Source organism: Littorina saxatilis, linkage group LG9 (assembly GCF_037325665.1).
Source record: "Littorina saxatilis isolate snail1 linkage group LG9, US_GU_Lsax_2.0, whole genome shotgun sequence".
NCBI classification, from domain to species: Eukaryota; Metazoa; Mollusca; class Gastropoda; order Littorinimorpha; family Littorinidae; genus Littorina; species Littorina saxatilis.
The window spans coordinates 47,711,917-47,729,234 of NC_090253.1; the positions used below are offsets into that span (position 1 = coordinate 47,711,917).

The following is a 17,318-nucleotide window of genomic DNA, read 5'->3' on the forward strand; positions in this document are numbered from 1 at the left end:
CGCTCTTGACGTCATTCTATATATATATATAATTTCTTGGTTAAAACTTGTCTAAATTTCTAAATTCTTTCTTAATAAATATCAATTCTACACTTTGGCCTTAAATCAAAGTGTTTCCCTTCACAGATATCCTCTTGGGGTTGTCAGATGAGGGTAGTCTCCCATGCCAACAGAAGCTACCATTCAGAGAATGGTTTGCTTCTTAGTTGGATACCATGGGTTGACAACTCTCGCCATCAGTACCACCTGACCACTGATGAGACACAATAGTGTCGAAACACGTGTCTGGTCTAGGTACAAATGCAATGGTCCTCCTCAGGACTAGATTACCTTGCGATACGTAACAGAAGTAACAGAGACAAAGAAGGGAGGATATATCCCATGACCTCCCTTCTTTGTCTCTGTTACTTCAGTATGGGTATATATGTTGTATTTTTATAGCTCAATAAATACATCATGGACTCCAAAAAATATATGATAGTGCAGATTCCGATTTGGGCAAAGAACTACTTTCCTCCCGACCTTTGACCTCGCGCCGAACAATGTGACACATTTGTATGAAGTTCCAAAATCGTATTGCACGGCTCAGAAAACCATATCAGTTGCACGCAAAAATGAATCTCAGAACTGATCTGATGTATGAGATGCAATAAGCAAACGTTTCTTTCATTATGAAAGCAATGCAGGTCGAAAAAAACGAACATTCAACTTACAGGATAACCAGATGCTAGCGAACCAAAACAAAAACACGAGTACCCTCCCTTGCATCGTTAGCAGACGACTTTTGAGAATCTGTCAGTAGTGTGTTTTGGTGTGCGTCTTCAGTTTTTCTGGCAGTGTCGGTGTGGGAACTGACAGAAGCTAGGGAGCACAGATAATAGAAGCCCTGTCACATAGACTAATCACACAATCAATACACATTTGGCCCATGTTTTAAATGACAGTTTCGAGTTTGTTAGTCAAACTCAAAGCAACAACACTGTCACTGGTGACATGCGCAGCGAGACCGAGAAGCGTCCTTTACCTGGCACGGTTGGGCTTCGCTATCAAACATCGGCTGTTTCACGTGTTTTGCGAGCATGTCTACTCTTTTGCCTGGCTCTGAAGTAAGTCCACATTGGCGATGAAGGTATACAAGAACTTAACATGTGTGTATTTTTCCGTAATCCAGTCATATTCCTTCAAAATGCAATCAATCGGCGGTGACAGACGTGTCGGTCGCGTTTTCCTCACACCCATACCAGTTTAAGTTCATCCATGCAAACACACTCGCAAAACAGTTTATCACGTAGATACATTTCAAATAGGGAGCAAATGGTTAAATCTAAACCTACATATTAATTTGTTCCCTAAAATTTGCTTCTCTGTCAATAAGCCTAATTACACACGTTCGAGAAAAACAACGTGGAATCGATTCTGAATCGAGTAAGCCAAATGGGTCCCAAACCCGTTTCGCCCGTTCTGCCGACCTGAAACGCAAAACAAAAGAATTGTGCGCTTCAACTAAATTAATTTCTATACGACTTCATTACTTTCTTGCAACTTATGAACCTTTACTTAAAGCTTTTAAATGGTCTGAAAGTAGTGTTACCGCGTACTTATCGATGCACTCATTCGTTTTATTTTTTCAGCGACGGTCACTTAGTTTAAGGTTGCAAAAGGGCTAAGTCTCGCTGGCAACACTGTTTTACCCTGCACAGATCGCAACAGTGCCGCTAGTAGTCCACACTTTGTGTTTGATGGTAGAATGGGATATACAGATTACAACACTCGTGGTTTTTTATATGGCTTGTATTTCAGTCAAGACCCAGCGGGAATATCAATCGAGAGCCACTCGCCAGAGGCTCGTGTCTCCCGATGATATTCATCCGCTGGGTCTTGACTGAAATACAAGCCATATAAAAAACCACGAGTGTTGTAACCTATACAAATATGTATATTATATATATATATACCAAATACCGTAGCGGAGAGCTGAATTGTTTCCTTTAGCTTTAAGATAGCAATACGTGAATGAATGAATGAAAAACAAGGAATGGGATCGGGAGGAAAGGATTCCTATCTGAAAACATTTAGTCACTAAAAACTATGTAAGTGAATAAATAACGAAATAAATAAGCCACACTCAAAGTTGCTCCCTCCTCCCCTCCCCCTCCCCCCTCCCCCACCAACCCCCCCCCCCCCCCCCCCCCCCCGTCCTAACCCTTCTTTCCAACCAGCACACCCGTTCAAACTTACTTTTCTTCCAGCTTTCAAGTAGAATGCTCCAGATGCGGAGACGGCTTTGTCACCGTCACAGAAGGCGTCGAAGAGTCCGGGTCCAATGTCCAGAATGACAGTACCGTTGCCACAGTCGGGTCTTGCGGCCACCCAGTAAATCCCACTCGTTAGGATTTTTATATGTTCTGCAGTGAGGAAATAGGGAGTCCATTTCCAGGGTTTTGACTGGAAACGCCGGTCGAACTTTACGACGTTGCCAGAGGATTGCCCTGTGCAGCGCATCGTTATGAATCTCTGTAACAACACGTGGGGGAAGCGGACACTTAAAGTCGTTAATTGATCAAATTTAAGAAAGAAAACTTACTCTATTTTTGGGAGCTTTTAAAATCCTAAAATCCTAAAATACAAGCTCAGTGACCTAAATAAACTCGCTTCGTGAACAGTCCAGTAAGTAGTTATGTCCCTTGAAAATCAATGCAAGGTCAACGGAAGGAATCGACTTAAAACACAAAACTATCGCGCTTTTTGTTCCTCGTGTGTAGGCGCTGTAACTTAGAATACAAAGCATACATTGTTCGGGTTCAGTACTTCGTTGTAACAGCGGCGTGTGAGGGTCTTCAGAAAGAGTTGTAAGAAGACGACGCACTGCAGCCCGCTACACGTTGCATAAAAGGAAAACAGGCCAAGTACTCGTCATAATCCCTATCGCGGCATAAATGATAGGCCGTGCTTCGTCTGTGCCGCTGAAACTGCGCAGGTATATTCTGCCCATTACGCTGAACAATTCCCACGCGTCAAGACCAGCATGTTTGAGGTTACACTGTTTGTAGGCTCTGCACATATGCGTAAAGCCGCTAAGTATTCGTCAAGACCTATGCTCCCACATATTTTTTTTACACGTCTTGCTCTTTATCCTACATACGTGAGAGAGATATAATAATCGTTCAAATCACACGTGTGTATATCATGTAAATGAGGTCATGTCAAGCAAGTCTGGCAAGGACCTGTTTTTCCACTGCTTATGATGCCAAAGTCGAGACAAACGTCATTATAGAAAAACAAATTGCGCTCGCTCATTACCTTCGATGAATCTTTTGAACTAACACGTCACGCCACACTTTCAGAGTGACATTTCTTTGATTTGACGTAATAGATTGCACGAGGCTTTAGAAGAGATCGAGGTTCCAAAACAAGCGTCTTCAATTTAGCTGCCTCGACTGCAGGACAGTTTCAGTAAATTACACGTAAGTACAGTATGTAGGATAAACAGAATACTACATGGCTTGCTGTTTCGTACCAGATTTACACTCGTTGTTTTTTTCAAATAGTGAACAGCTCGCTTTCGCTCGCAGTTCAATATTAAAAATTAAAAAAAAACCTCGTGTAAATCTGGTGCGACACAGCAAGCCATGTAGTATTCTGTTTATCTATATATATATATATACGACTAGTGTCTGTGTGTCTGTGTGTGTGTCTGTCTGTGCGCGATGCACGGCCAAAGTTCTCGATGGATCTGCTTCAAATTTGGTGGGCTTATTCAGAGAGACCCCGGACACAACCTCATCGATGAGATATTTCAACACGTGCTCTCAGCGCGCAGCGCTGAACCGATTTTGGTTCCACCTCAGCTATTTTGGTTCCACCTCAGCTACCCGGGCCCCCATACCGACACACCATAGCCGCTACACCACATCACAACGCCAAAGTTCTCGGTGGATCTTTTTCAAATTTGGACACCGTATTCAGCTACACCCCGGACACAATATCATCGATGAGATATTTCAACACGTGCTCTCAGCGCGCAGCGCTGAACTGATTTGGGTTTTTGTGTTCATTTCACCATTATAAGTAACTCTTCCTTATCTTCTCCAGTGTTTGGCGTTTATCTCCCTTCCTTCGTGTGGCTTTCCCGTTTGTAACTTACTATTACTATTTTTAGAATGTCACTGCGCTGTCTACTGCGCTGTCCACAACGCTCCCCTTGCACCCGTAAGTTGTTCTTACTGTCAAAGTGAAAAGGTCGAATCAATTTATAGCCACGCGAAAAATACACTCTCACCTATCTCTATATATTTATAGATACAGATATGCATATATATATATACGGCTTCTCTGTGTGTGTGTGTGTGTTTGTGTGTGTGTGTGGGCAAAAACCTGTGGATTGTAGAGTTCTGTTTGTGATGGGGTCTAGCGGCTTTTGTCTGTCTGTATGTTCAGGCATTTGAGAAGCCACAACAGATAATAATTATAGGGCTAAGAAATATAAGCTCTAAAATTCTCAATCCCGTTTGAGAGGACTTCGCCTGCAGAGGTGATTGTGATGAACCGCCACGCTGTCTGTCTCTGTCTCGCGATTCACCCCGGCGAAGCCGGGTATTCCTCTAGTTCTCTATGTATCCACTAACACCAGACAATAGCAGCAGAAAGTTACCGACATGGCATTCTTTATTCCTGTGTCTCTCTTCTCTCGCCGAACCGACTGAAGCCGGGTTTTCACACGTCAGTTACGGGTTTTCAATCCCGAAGGCTATTTCCGAGTAGCTAACGTAAACGCAATTTCCGTTGTGTACGGATGCTTATCGATTAGAGTTGTCGTTCGTGTCTCGCGGCTAACCCAGTACACGGTAGCGCTGGAATGAGTGCAATCCGAGCGACGAACTTTGCCGAATGCAATCTAGTAGTCCAGGATAATTAGGTTTTGGGGTGGGACAAAATGAAATAGTTTTCATATTTTGCACATATACAGTAGAAGGGCTATTCTTTAGCCTGTGTAAGTTCCAAAAAAATCCAGTGTCAGTAACATGGTTATTTATGGCCTTCATTTTGGGCGTATCCGTCATAAAATTGTGAGTCCAATTTTTACACAGTATGAATAGGTCCTCAATTACTTTTCAATTTTTAATGACTACTTGTGCATGCTTTTACTCAAAATTGAAAATAAATACATTTTTCTGCATAATCATTGCCTTTGAAAACAGAAAAACAAGCAAATATGACGTCATACTTATTCTGAAATTAGCCTAAAACTGAGTTTTCCTCTAAAAACTAATTGGAACCAAACTGTAACCCAAAAATCTTGATCAGCCTTCCAAAATGTATCTGACACTGTAACGTCATTGTGCACTTAAAGTGCAATCCCTGGCGGAGAAAGTAATGCCTTTCTATGTTTGGCTGCATTCAAAAGTCGGCTTCATAGCCACACGCATTAGCGCAGCTTCTCACGAATCTGTCACTCTTTGATGTTAATCTTCAAAAAATGTATCCGGTTCCAATGCGTTATTGCATGCTAGCCCCATACACTTGCAGATGGGGAAACAGGGCATTTCTGCTCGTCGACAGCTGCAACCACGATTGCAGCCAGCCTTGCAGTTGCATGACACGGTGCGCAACAATTTATCTGGGGCTGAGGGCAGATCTGTTGGAAATGGCAGGAGAGATCCATTGGACAGAATCCATCCCCATTTGGTTGGATCAATGTCGTTTTCCAGCCACTGCTGCACTTGACAGTACGTCCTTAAAGAATGCTGACGTGCAGCCGCACTTGTCGGTGGTAGGCTTGCCATTTGGAATATAGAGATGATCGTCACTGCTGCAGGGTCAATGTGTGAATTGATACGATAGAGCGGAACGAATTGCACTCAACACTCGCTCAATCCATGCTGAGGCTTACAAACTCCCAGCCTGCAGAACTATCCAGTAAAACGGTGCTGTTGTTTTACTGCAGACAACCTGTTTACACTTTTTAGACCTCTTGTACACCAGAGTTCCCATTTAATTGCCAGAATCACATTCACAGATACTTCAATAATGTTGTTACTGGGCTCCGAGTGCCTTTTTAGTTTCTACAAAATAATAGCACTGTTCTTTCTTTCTTTATTTGGTGTTTAACGTTGTTTTCAACCATTCATTTCATTTTTCATTTTATTTTCATTACTTTATTGTCCCATCGCTGGGAAATTCGGGTCGCTTCCTCCCAGTGGAAAGCTAGCAGCAACGGAGTCGCGCTACCCAGGTGTCTGCGTGTTTAGGTGTATTCAGCCACCTGCACTTATGGCAGAATGACCAAGCTCTTTTACGTGCCATTGTGATGACACGGGGGTGGGACATGGCTTCCGTCTCTGGGTCTGCACATAAAGTTGACCCGTGTCCTTCGCGGCCCGAATTCGAACTTGCGACCTTCCGATCACAAGTCCAGTGCTCTACCAACTGAGCTACAAGGTTATATCGCGACGGAATAGCACTGTTGATCTAACGTGATCAAGTTCAGTTAGATCTAAGTTGTAACAGTGTACCAACAGTCAGAAGCACCAGCATCAGCGTGTGCCAGTACGCATGCGGTTTGTGGCTCCTATACGAGTGCACGCTTTTTAATTAGAGGGTGTATTTAAGTTTTACGACAAGAAAAATAAGTTCTTTCCTTCAAAACATCCAAAATATCCGTATTAGATGTTGTCGTTGAACATGTGCTGCACACAGCAAACATTTTGAAATCTCCGAAGTTGCTTGCATAAAGATGACGCAGAGATCTGTACAGTATCTCTGGATGACGCAAGGATAGTGTTCGACTCAGCTCTTTGACTTGGTTAACATCGAAACTTCCGATTACGTTCCGGTTCGTAGTTACTCGAAACCAACCTTCGGGATTGAAAGCCCGTAACTGACGTGTGAAAAACAATTTCGCAGCCGGGTGGCCATAAAACTCAATACAAAGTGAACTGCATCTTGTTCATCAGTGGAGCACACTACAAAACCACGCCCTCACTCGCCCGTGTCTCTGAACGTTCTCCTTTACCCTCTAGCATGAATAGACTCAATGAAACTTTATCTTGGAAAGCAGACAGCATTCATCCATTCAATCAAAATCTGACTGACCACAACATTCCGAACAGTTAACACATATATATTGGTTATAGGCAAGAGGAAGGGGGGGGGTGCGGGGTGGAAGGAGGCGAACACGTACCACTCCGGTTGGCAGCTGAGAGAGAAATTCAAGTTTTACGCCCTTACGGCAGGGCCATCAGGGGCATGTTCTCGGGTTTTAACCCGACTTTAAATGAGTTACACAAGCGTATGCGTGTTCAGGTGGTATCAGCCATCTGCACTTATGGCAGAAAGACCGAGGTCTTTTACGTGTCACTGTGGTGACACGGGGGTGGGAGATAGATACCGTCTCTGGGTCTGCACATAAAGTTAACCCGTGTCCGTCCCGGCCCGGATTCGAACCTGCGACCTTACGATCACCAATCATGTGCTCTACCACCCGAGCTACCCGGGCCCCCGGTTGGCAGCTTGACTGATTCTCCCTTATAAAAAGGAAATCACACATACTCGAAACTTCTCAGACTATCTAAGACACCCGAGTCAGGCAGGGGGCACATAGCTTAACGCCTTCTGCAGGCTACCCGGGCCTGACCATCGGACACAAGGGGACAGCCCATTTCAAAGAGACAGGCAACCTGCTTCACTAACTGTACAGGCAGTCAATTGATTGCAGCAGTTGTAAGATGCACAGGTGGAGTTCAGCACTTTCAGTTGAAAATTAAAGAATTGACACACAATACAAACCGATCGGCAACATGAACTACAAACTCTAGACCTGATAATGACAACATAATTGACACACAATACGAATCGATCGGCAACATGAACTACAAACTCTAGACCGGATAATGATAACATAATTGACACACAATACAAACCGATCGGCAACATGAACTACAAACTCTAGACCGGATAATGACAACATAATTGACACACAATACGAATCGATCGGCAACATGAACTACAAACTCTAGACCGGATAATGACAACATAATTGACACACAATACGAATCGATCGGGAACATGAACTACAAACTCTAAACCGGATAATGACAACATAATTGACACACAATACGAATCGATCGTCAACATGAACTACAAACTCTAGACCGGATAATGACAACATAATTGACACACAATACGAATCGATCGGCAACATGAACTACAAACTCTAGACCGGATAATGATAACATAATTGACACACAATACAAATCGATCGGCAACATGAACTACAGACTCTAGACCGGATAATGACAACATAATTGACACACAATACGAATCAATCATCAACATGAACTACAAACTCCAGACCGGATAATGATAACATAATTGACACACAATACAAATCGATCGGCAACATGAACTACAGACTCTAGACCGGATAATGATAACATAATTGACACACAATACAAATCGATCGGCAACATGAACTACAAACTCTAGACCGGATAATGATAACATAATTGACACACAATACAAATCGATCGGCAACATGAACTACAAACTCTAGACCTGATAATGACAACATAATTGACACACAATACAAATCGATCGGCAACATGAACTACAAACTCTAGACCGGATAATGATAACATAATTGACACACAATACAAATCGATCGGCAACATGAACTACAAACTCTAGACCGGATAATGATAACATATTGACACACAATACGAATCAATCGTCAACATGAACTACAAACTCCAGACCGGATAATGACAACATAATTGACACACAATACAAACCGATCGGCAACATGAACTACAAACTCCAGACCGGATAATGACAACATAATTGACACACAATACGAATCAATCATCAACATGAACTACAAACTCCAGACCGGATAATGACAACATAATTGACACACAATACAAACCGATCGGCAACATGAACTACAAACTCTAGACCGGATAATGACAACATAATTGACACACAATACAAATCGATCGGCAACATGAACTACAGACTCTAGACCGGATAATGATAACATAATTGACACACAATACAAATCGATCGGCAACATGAACTACAGACTCTAGACCGGATAATGATAACATAATTGACACACAATACAAATCGATCGGCAACATGAACTACAAACTCCAGACCTGATAATGACAACATAATTGACACACAATACGAATCGATCGTCAACATGAACTATAAACTCTAGACCGGATAATGACAACATAATTGAAACACAATACAAATCGATCGGCAACATGAACTATAAACTCTAGACCGGATAATGACAACATAATTGACACACAATACGAATCGATCGTCAACATGAACTACAAACTCCAGACCTGATAATGACAACATAATTGACACACAATACGAATCGATCGGCAACATGAACTACAAACTCTAAACCGGATAATGACAACATAATTGATGACACACAATACGAATCGATCGGCAACATGAACTACAAACTCCAGACCTGATAATGACAACATAATTGAAACACAATACAAATCGATCGGCAACATGAACTATAAACTCCAGACCGGATAATGACAACATAATTGACACACAATACAAATCGATCGGCAACATGAACTACAGACTCTAGACCGGATAATGATAACATAATTGACACACAATACAAATCGATCGGCAACATGAACTACAGACTCTAGACCGGATAATGATAACATATTGACACACAATACAAATCGATCGGCAACATGAACTACAAACTCTAGACCTGATAATGACAACATAATTGACACACAATACGAATCGATCGTCAACATGAACTACAAACTCCAGACCTGATAATGACAACATAATTGACACACAATACAAATCGATCGGCAACATGAACTATAAACTTCAGACCTGATAATGACAACATAATTGAAACACAATACGAATCGATCGTCAACATGAACTATAAACTCCAGACCGGATAATGACAACATAATTGACACACAATACGAATCGATCGGCAACATGAACTATAAACTCTAGACCGGATAATGATAACATATTGACACACAATACAAATCGATCGGCAACATGAACTACAAACTCTAGACCTGATAATGACAACATAATTGACACACAATACAAATCGATCGGCAACATGAACTACAGACTCTAGACCGGATAATGATAACATAATTGACACACAATACAAATCGATCGGCAACATGAACTACAAACTCTAGACCGGATAATGACAACATAATTGACTCACAATACGAATCGATCGGCAACATGAACTACAGACTCTAGACCGGATAATGATAACAGAGTGAGACTGCTTTACTCTTATTTACCGAAACGAAATGCAAATTAAGATTACCAGCTCTGTTCTACGTCTCTTCAACATACAACTTAACACCAGGACAGTTCACCTTTCTTTTTTTTCTACATGTATTATGCTTTTGCTTTTATTTCATTTTTCACATCGCAATTAATATTATCTCCAAACAATGATCATTCACACTCTATTAACCTTCGCCGGCACTCGTGGGTCCGTGCGGACCCAGAAGGGTGTTTGATTGCAAATATCTTTTAAACGAGTTGGAAATTTTTAATGAGCTTTTAGAAATGCCTCAGACACCTAACAAGCTATCATCTCCTAAAAGCTAATTAAATTTCAGTTATAATTAATTAATTAATTAATGGTCAAATTTAGACTACCCACGGAAGCATTCGTGGGGACGTGCGGACCCATACTTCTCAAAGAAGGAAAAGCGTGTATACCCTTCCGAGGCACTCGTGGGTCCATGCGGACCCATACTTCTCAAAGAAGGACAATTGTGCAAACCCTTCCGTGGCACTCGTGGGGCCATGCAGACCCATAATATTTTACCAAATACCGTGTGTAGTCTAAATTTGACCATTAATTAATTAATTAATTATCACTGAAATTTAATGAGCTTTTAGGAGATGATAGCTTTTTAGGTGTCTGAGGCATTTCTAAAAGCTCATTAAAAAACTCCAACTCGTTTAAGAGATATTTGCATCAAACACCCTTCTGTGTCCGCACGGACCCACGAGTGCCACGGAAGGATATGCATATGTTTCTTTCTTTGAGAAGCATGGGTCTGCACGGCCCCACGAGTGCCACGGAAGGATATGCACATTTTTCCTTCTTTGAGAAGCATGGGTCTGCACGGCCCCACGAATGCGTCCGTGTGTAGTCGATAACGAGTGCCGGCGAAGGTTAAGAAACACAAACAGTTGTGTAAGCAAACAGAAGTGACATGTATGATGGCAACAACAAAATGACGCTGACTGAAACAACCAACACAAACTGTTGTTTGTTTGTTTGCTTAACGCCCAGCTGACCACGAAGGGCCATATCAGGGCGGTGCTGCTTTGACATATAACGTGCGCCACACACAAGACAGAAGTCGCAGCACAGGCTTCATGTCTCACCCAGTCACATTATTCTGACACCGGACCAACCAGTCCTAGCACTAACCCCATAATGCCAGACGCCAGGCGGAGCAGCCACTAGATTGCCAATTTTAAAATCTTAGGTATGACCCGGCCGGGGTTCGAACCCACGACCTCCCGATCACGGGACGCCTTACTACTAGGCCAACCGTGCCGGTCCAACCCATAATGCTGGAAAGACACGATGATCATTAACACGACTAGTAAAATGATAAAGTACGACTTTAACATCAAGTAAAAAATGCTTGGTATATATTATATTCACCAAACTGAAAAAAATACAGAAATGTATGAGCTGTATGGTGTATCAAAACAATGACAACGTCTCTCTCAATATATTTTCAGAACAAATTAAGAACACATTTGAAAAGAAAAACAAGTCGCGTAAGGCGAAAATACAATATTTAGTCAAGTAGCTGTCGAACTCACAGAATGAAACTGAACGCAATGCCATTTTTCAGCAAGACCGTATCGATGGGCTAAAACCAGAACCAATTACCTCAAAATAACCTGTTTTGCAACTTTATAGTTATTTGACTTATGGTGACATGATTCTCACTTTCTGTAAAAGATTCTTGAAAATCTTGCATAATTGCGTATTTATAAGTCATAATTTGTTCTGGCTCCAAGCATTTCTCCTGCTCATCTTGGAAGCAGAACCCTCTAACTCCATCCAGGTTGGAAGCAGAACGCGCTAAGTTCAGCTTAGTCTGTTCTGCTACTGAGGCCTGTGGGGAAAGGGGAGTGTTTCACTGCGAGCCAGATGCAGCCATCGTCACCTGACCTCTTCTGCTTGCTGTGTCACAGTCATTTTTCCTGTTCACAGCGCAGCCAGATAAGCGCACATTAGCGGTAGTGGTATCTGGTCTTGACCCTTTCTGTGTGGTGTAGGATTTCCTCCAGCACACAGAATAGTGTAACTAGCGGTAGTAGAGTCTGCTGTCGACAGAAAAAGGAATTTGATAGACTGTGGGAACTAAAACAGGTCAGTGACACCTGTCAAGTGTCAGTATCCGATTTCCTGACTCCGGATGTACAGGGTTGAAGCACAATTAACTTTCCTGTGATAAAGAGTGAATGAAGAATGAATTGGAAAAGATGCAGTCCCTTGATATTGAGGGAGGAGGGTGGTAATAAGGGGGTTGGGGCCGGGGAGGGGGGTTGGTGGTAAAGTGGGTGCAAGGGGGTGGGGTGGGGTGGGGGGGGGGTGTCCTAAACTGACAAAAGGATGGTCCACTTTCTGAAAACACTGGAACAGAGAACAGATCTCTGCCATTTTTACATCTGCTGCACAGTCAAGTGAGTATCTTCAAGTATTATGTTTTTCCCCATTTGAACAGACCATATTAACCTTCAAGTATTATGTTTTTCCCCATTTGAACAGACCATATTAAAAAGCTGAAATTCAGATTCCTTTTTTAAATATATAGGGAATTAACCTTCTGATTCAGTCTAAATCCTGTATCTGCAAACTGATTCCTAGCTTTTTGTGTTTTGTTTTCCTAATTGTAAAACACAGGCAGGTAAATGTGTTTCAGCGTAAATGTTCTTGCGCGCGTGTGTGTTTGTTTGTGTCAGTGTGTGTTTGTGTGTGACGGTGTGTGCATGTGCTCATGCCTTAATGTTGTAGTGTATCCATGCAGCTCTTTAGTGTTTGTTAAAAAATTAAAAAAATGTAAGTGAGTGTTTACAGTATTTGTGTATGCTTGTAAAGATGGATAGATGAATGATTTGGTTGATGGATTTTGTCAGTTTAATTGACTCTAATATATTTTGTTATTCAGAGGTTATCACAATGTTAAACTGATGAGCATGAGTGGTCAGAGTGTAATCAAGTACTAATGTTTCATTTGTTTGTGTGAATAGAAACACGAAAACTATCCCAAGTTTTAACGCAGAAGCGATAATACGGATGCAATTACCTTTTTTATTATCTGTTAATAATTTTAAAATAGAAGTACATGTAGTAATTGCCTGTTCAAAGGAGATAACATTCATAGTATCCATGTCTTTTGCAGACACTGTTTGAAAAGATATGAATCATCAGGCCGTCCAGGCAAGTAAGAAGCACTATGCATTTCAGGAGACTGTCCTTCGGATTCACGGATTACGGTTGCATAATCTCCTTTCTGCCAATGCTAAAAGTGAAACCTGATGACTTTGATGCGTCTCCATTGGCAAAATCTACCCCAAAATATGACGATTGTGCTGTTTCTTCAATCGAAGATCCTTTTGAGAACATGGTGAATGGGGGTTATCCTCCTGTTCGAGTCATGCATCAACTCCAATACTTGCTGATTGTGATTCCACCCCTCAAAAATGAATCAAGCTACCCAACTCCTGTACATCTTTCTCCTGTGTGTGCTTCCACAGTTTCTGTTACCCTGTAGGTGTATTCACATCAGCTTGTAGTATATATGTCAGACACTGCTCCTTTAGGTGAAACTACCACAGCATCTCTTCCATCTGTTTATGGAACCCCAACAAAGAAAATTCTGTCATCGATGAAGGAAGCATCCTATGTGACACCTCATGAGAAGAAGTTCAGCCGAACTTAAAGACTCTGCAACCCGGGACTACGAGAAAAGGTGTGTTCGAAAAGCGAAGACACTCAGAGATGAATGTTACACAGGAATAACTGGTCAAACGGCTAAGACAAAAGCAGTACAGGAGGTCGACTGTTAAAGTGCAAAATGTGTATTATTTATTTCGACCTTTGTGCACAACATTTTTGTGAAGAGGAAAGTACAACAAAAGGTAAGAATGCCAATTTGTTTTCTTGATAATGAACAGAGTGGGAGCATGCAGTCAGGATCTAAAGCTCGTGATTTTGTTACCATTTGCATTGTGTGGTTAAAATGCGCCTTCAGCCTTGTGTTTATTTGTTTGTTTGCTTGCTTGTTTGCTGCTTTGTTCGTTTGGTTTGTTGTTAGTGTTATTGGGTGTGTAGTTTTGTGCGTAACGCAAAACGATATGAGCTGATACAACATACGATTACTGTTGGGATTTCTTCAAAAACACAATAAAAAAAAGTATAATGATTTCAGAGAGAGTTTTGTGTGTGTGTTGTTTTTGTTATGTGGGGTTTTTTTGCTATGAAAAGTACCGGCAATTTAATTTTTATTTACGTGTGTTGCGTTCATTAGGCCACACAATGAATGAATACATGAGTCCTTGATGATATTTTTGCAAGTGACTTGACATTTGTTTGTTTATGACGGTAATAAACTTTGAAAAACGATTTGAACTAATGTACAGTATAAGCTTTGCTTGGAAGCAGAACATGCTATGTGTGAGGAGGCTGCTTCTGACTGCTGTAGCACAGGCCACAGTGGGGTCTGTGTGGAAGTCAGAAGCAGCTATGGTGCACTGGGCTTTTCTAGCTCCAGAACTGAGAAAAGAGCAGGAGTGTATTCTGGAAGCAGAACAAATTATACCTTTTTTGCATATGAAAAAGTTGTTCAATTAAATTGATTACTAGTGTGCATGACCAGTGTTTCCTTTAAGTCAAGTGTGTAAAATATGAGGGCTACAATCCTGTGTTTACTATTTTTTATGAGGGGTTGAAATCTTCAAGTGGCCATTTCTCAAAATGGTGGAAATCCAGTTAGATGGTTCTGGTTTTTACCCATCGGTATACTCGTAGCATCGTCAGTCCACCGCTCATGGCAAAGGCAGTGAAATTGACAAGAAGAACGGGGTAGTAGTTGCGCTAAGAAGGATAGCACGCTTTTCTGTACCTGTCTTTGTTTAAACTTTCTGAGCGTGTTTTTAATCCAAACATATCATATCTATATGTTTTTGGAATCAGGAACCGACAAGGAATAAGATGAAAGTGTTTTTAAATTGATTTGGACAATTTAATTTTGATAATAATTTTTATATATTTAATTTTCAGAGCTTGTTTTTAATCCGAATATAACATATTTATATGTTTTTGGAATCAGCAAATAATGGAAAATAAGATAAACGTAAATTTGGATCGTTTTATAAATTTTTATGTTTTTTTACAATTTTCAGATTTTTAATGACCAAAGTCATTAATTAATTTTTAAGCCACCAAGCTGAAATGCAATACAGAAGTCCGGGCTTTGTCGAAGATTACATGACCAAAATTTCAACCAATTTGGTTGAAAAATGAGGGCATGACAGTGCCGCCTCAACTTTCACAAAAAGCCGGATATGACGTCATCAAAGACATTTATCAAAAAAATGAAAAAAAACATTCGGGGATATCAATCCCAGGAACTCTCATGTCAAATTTCATAAAGATCGGCCCAGTAGTTTAGTCTGAATCGCTCTACACACACACACACACACACGCACACACGCACACACGCACATACACCACGACCCTCGTTTCGATTCCCCCTCGATGTTAAAATATTTAGTCAAAACTTGACTAAATATAAAAACCACCTGACCATTTCACCCTTTTTGATATGGGGAAAATTAGATTCTACGTGATTCATATCAATTTTGACATTCCTTATTCAATACTGAATCTTATAATTGTTTTCACAATGCTCGGACGAAGGGGGACAAGATGAACTATGATGACGAACGGAATCCGGCTCCCGACACAGAAGAGCTTGCATGGCGAAGCAATCCACTCGCTGATTTATTATTCGTTTATTTTCTTGGCATAGTTTTGGAGCAGTTTTCAGCAAATCATTGCTAGAGGAGATTAGGTTAAGAAACAAAATAGAAGAACCTCAATGGTATGACTTGTTTATTTTTATTACATTTTTTCTCTCGATACGTTATTAAGTTATAAACCTGGTTGTTAATTTAAAACTGTAAGAATTTGATTGATAGAAAAAAATACCTATGAAGGAAGATGCTCCCCGCCTGTAAACAAAAGGCAGAAAAAGAAGGGTGATAGCAGCCTGCATGCAACTGAGGTACCACCCCCCCCCAAAAAAAATAAAAAAAAAAATATATATATATAATATATATAATAATTATATTGACTCACAATTCCGTGGGACACAAAGCCCACACCCAATGAGGTGGTGCCTTGGGTATTTCCAGTGTACCTGGCGCTTACTCTGGTTCCAGCATTGAGGTGTACTGCCACAACCAGACCTGCAACAGCATCACCTTGACCGTAGGCCACGAAGCCAGCATCGCGTCCGTTGAGCTGCAGGAACATGTCCGTTCTGCCGTCGGGGTCAGCAACCATGGTGATGAGGTACACGCCGGTTTCAGGCACGTTCACGCTTTGCATGCTCACCAGTCGGATCTGGCCGAGGCTGATGCATATCAGCAGCAGCATGCGGAGTGTTGCTGTCGTTGTTGTCATCTTTACCGTGAACGTGCTTGCAGTGGTTACAACGGTGGGCCTTTGTTGTTTTATTTTTGGTGATGGTGTTGGCGTTGTTGTTGTAATTGCAACAACTATTGTTAGAGTCAGTGCACGAAGAAAAGTGGACCACCTTGTCAGAGGAAAACGGATGAAGTCACTTCGGCGGCGAGACCTATACTAATCTTTCACCTCTGGAGACGACGTGAGAAAGACGCAAATGACGACTGTTGGCTTTGCTTTGTAGCCAGCAGAAAACTTGAGACTCGGTCGAAGAAGTCATCTTCGGTTTATACGCTTAAACCCCACACATTGCGTGACAAGTTCACTCTTAGTTTACAGCTTAAACGTCAGGTATAGTGAGAAGATGTCTCACGCAGTGTACCGCTTAAATCCCAGGCATTACACGAAGAGGTCACTCTCAGTTTACAGCTTAAATCCCAGGTATTACATGAAGATGTCTCACTCAGTGCACAGTTTAAACCTCGGGTATTACATGAAGAGGTCACTCTCAGTTTACAACCTAAATCCCAGGTATTGCATGAAG

At 41.4% G+C, this 17,318-nt stretch overlaps 1 protein-coding gene across 1 annotated transcript in view; it reads right to left on the reverse strand.

Annotated features, from left to right (window-relative positions):
* The window catches only part of LOC138976290 (uncharacterized), a 49,451-nt gene extending 32,423 nt beyond the window's left edge, over window positions 1–17,028 (reverse strand). The window contains exons 1-2 of the mRNA XM_070349134.1: window positions 16,445–17,028; window positions 2,239–2,514 (exon numbers count right to left, since the gene is read on the reverse strand). Of these exons, the coding sequence (XP_070205235.1) occupies window positions 2,239–2,514; window positions 16,445–16,771 (603 nt within the window). The 5' untranslated portion in view covers window positions 16,772–17,028. The remainder of the gene's footprint in view (window positions 1–2,238; window positions 2,515–16,444) is intronic.
* Between the last annotated feature and the right edge of the window lie 290 nt (window positions 17,029–17,318).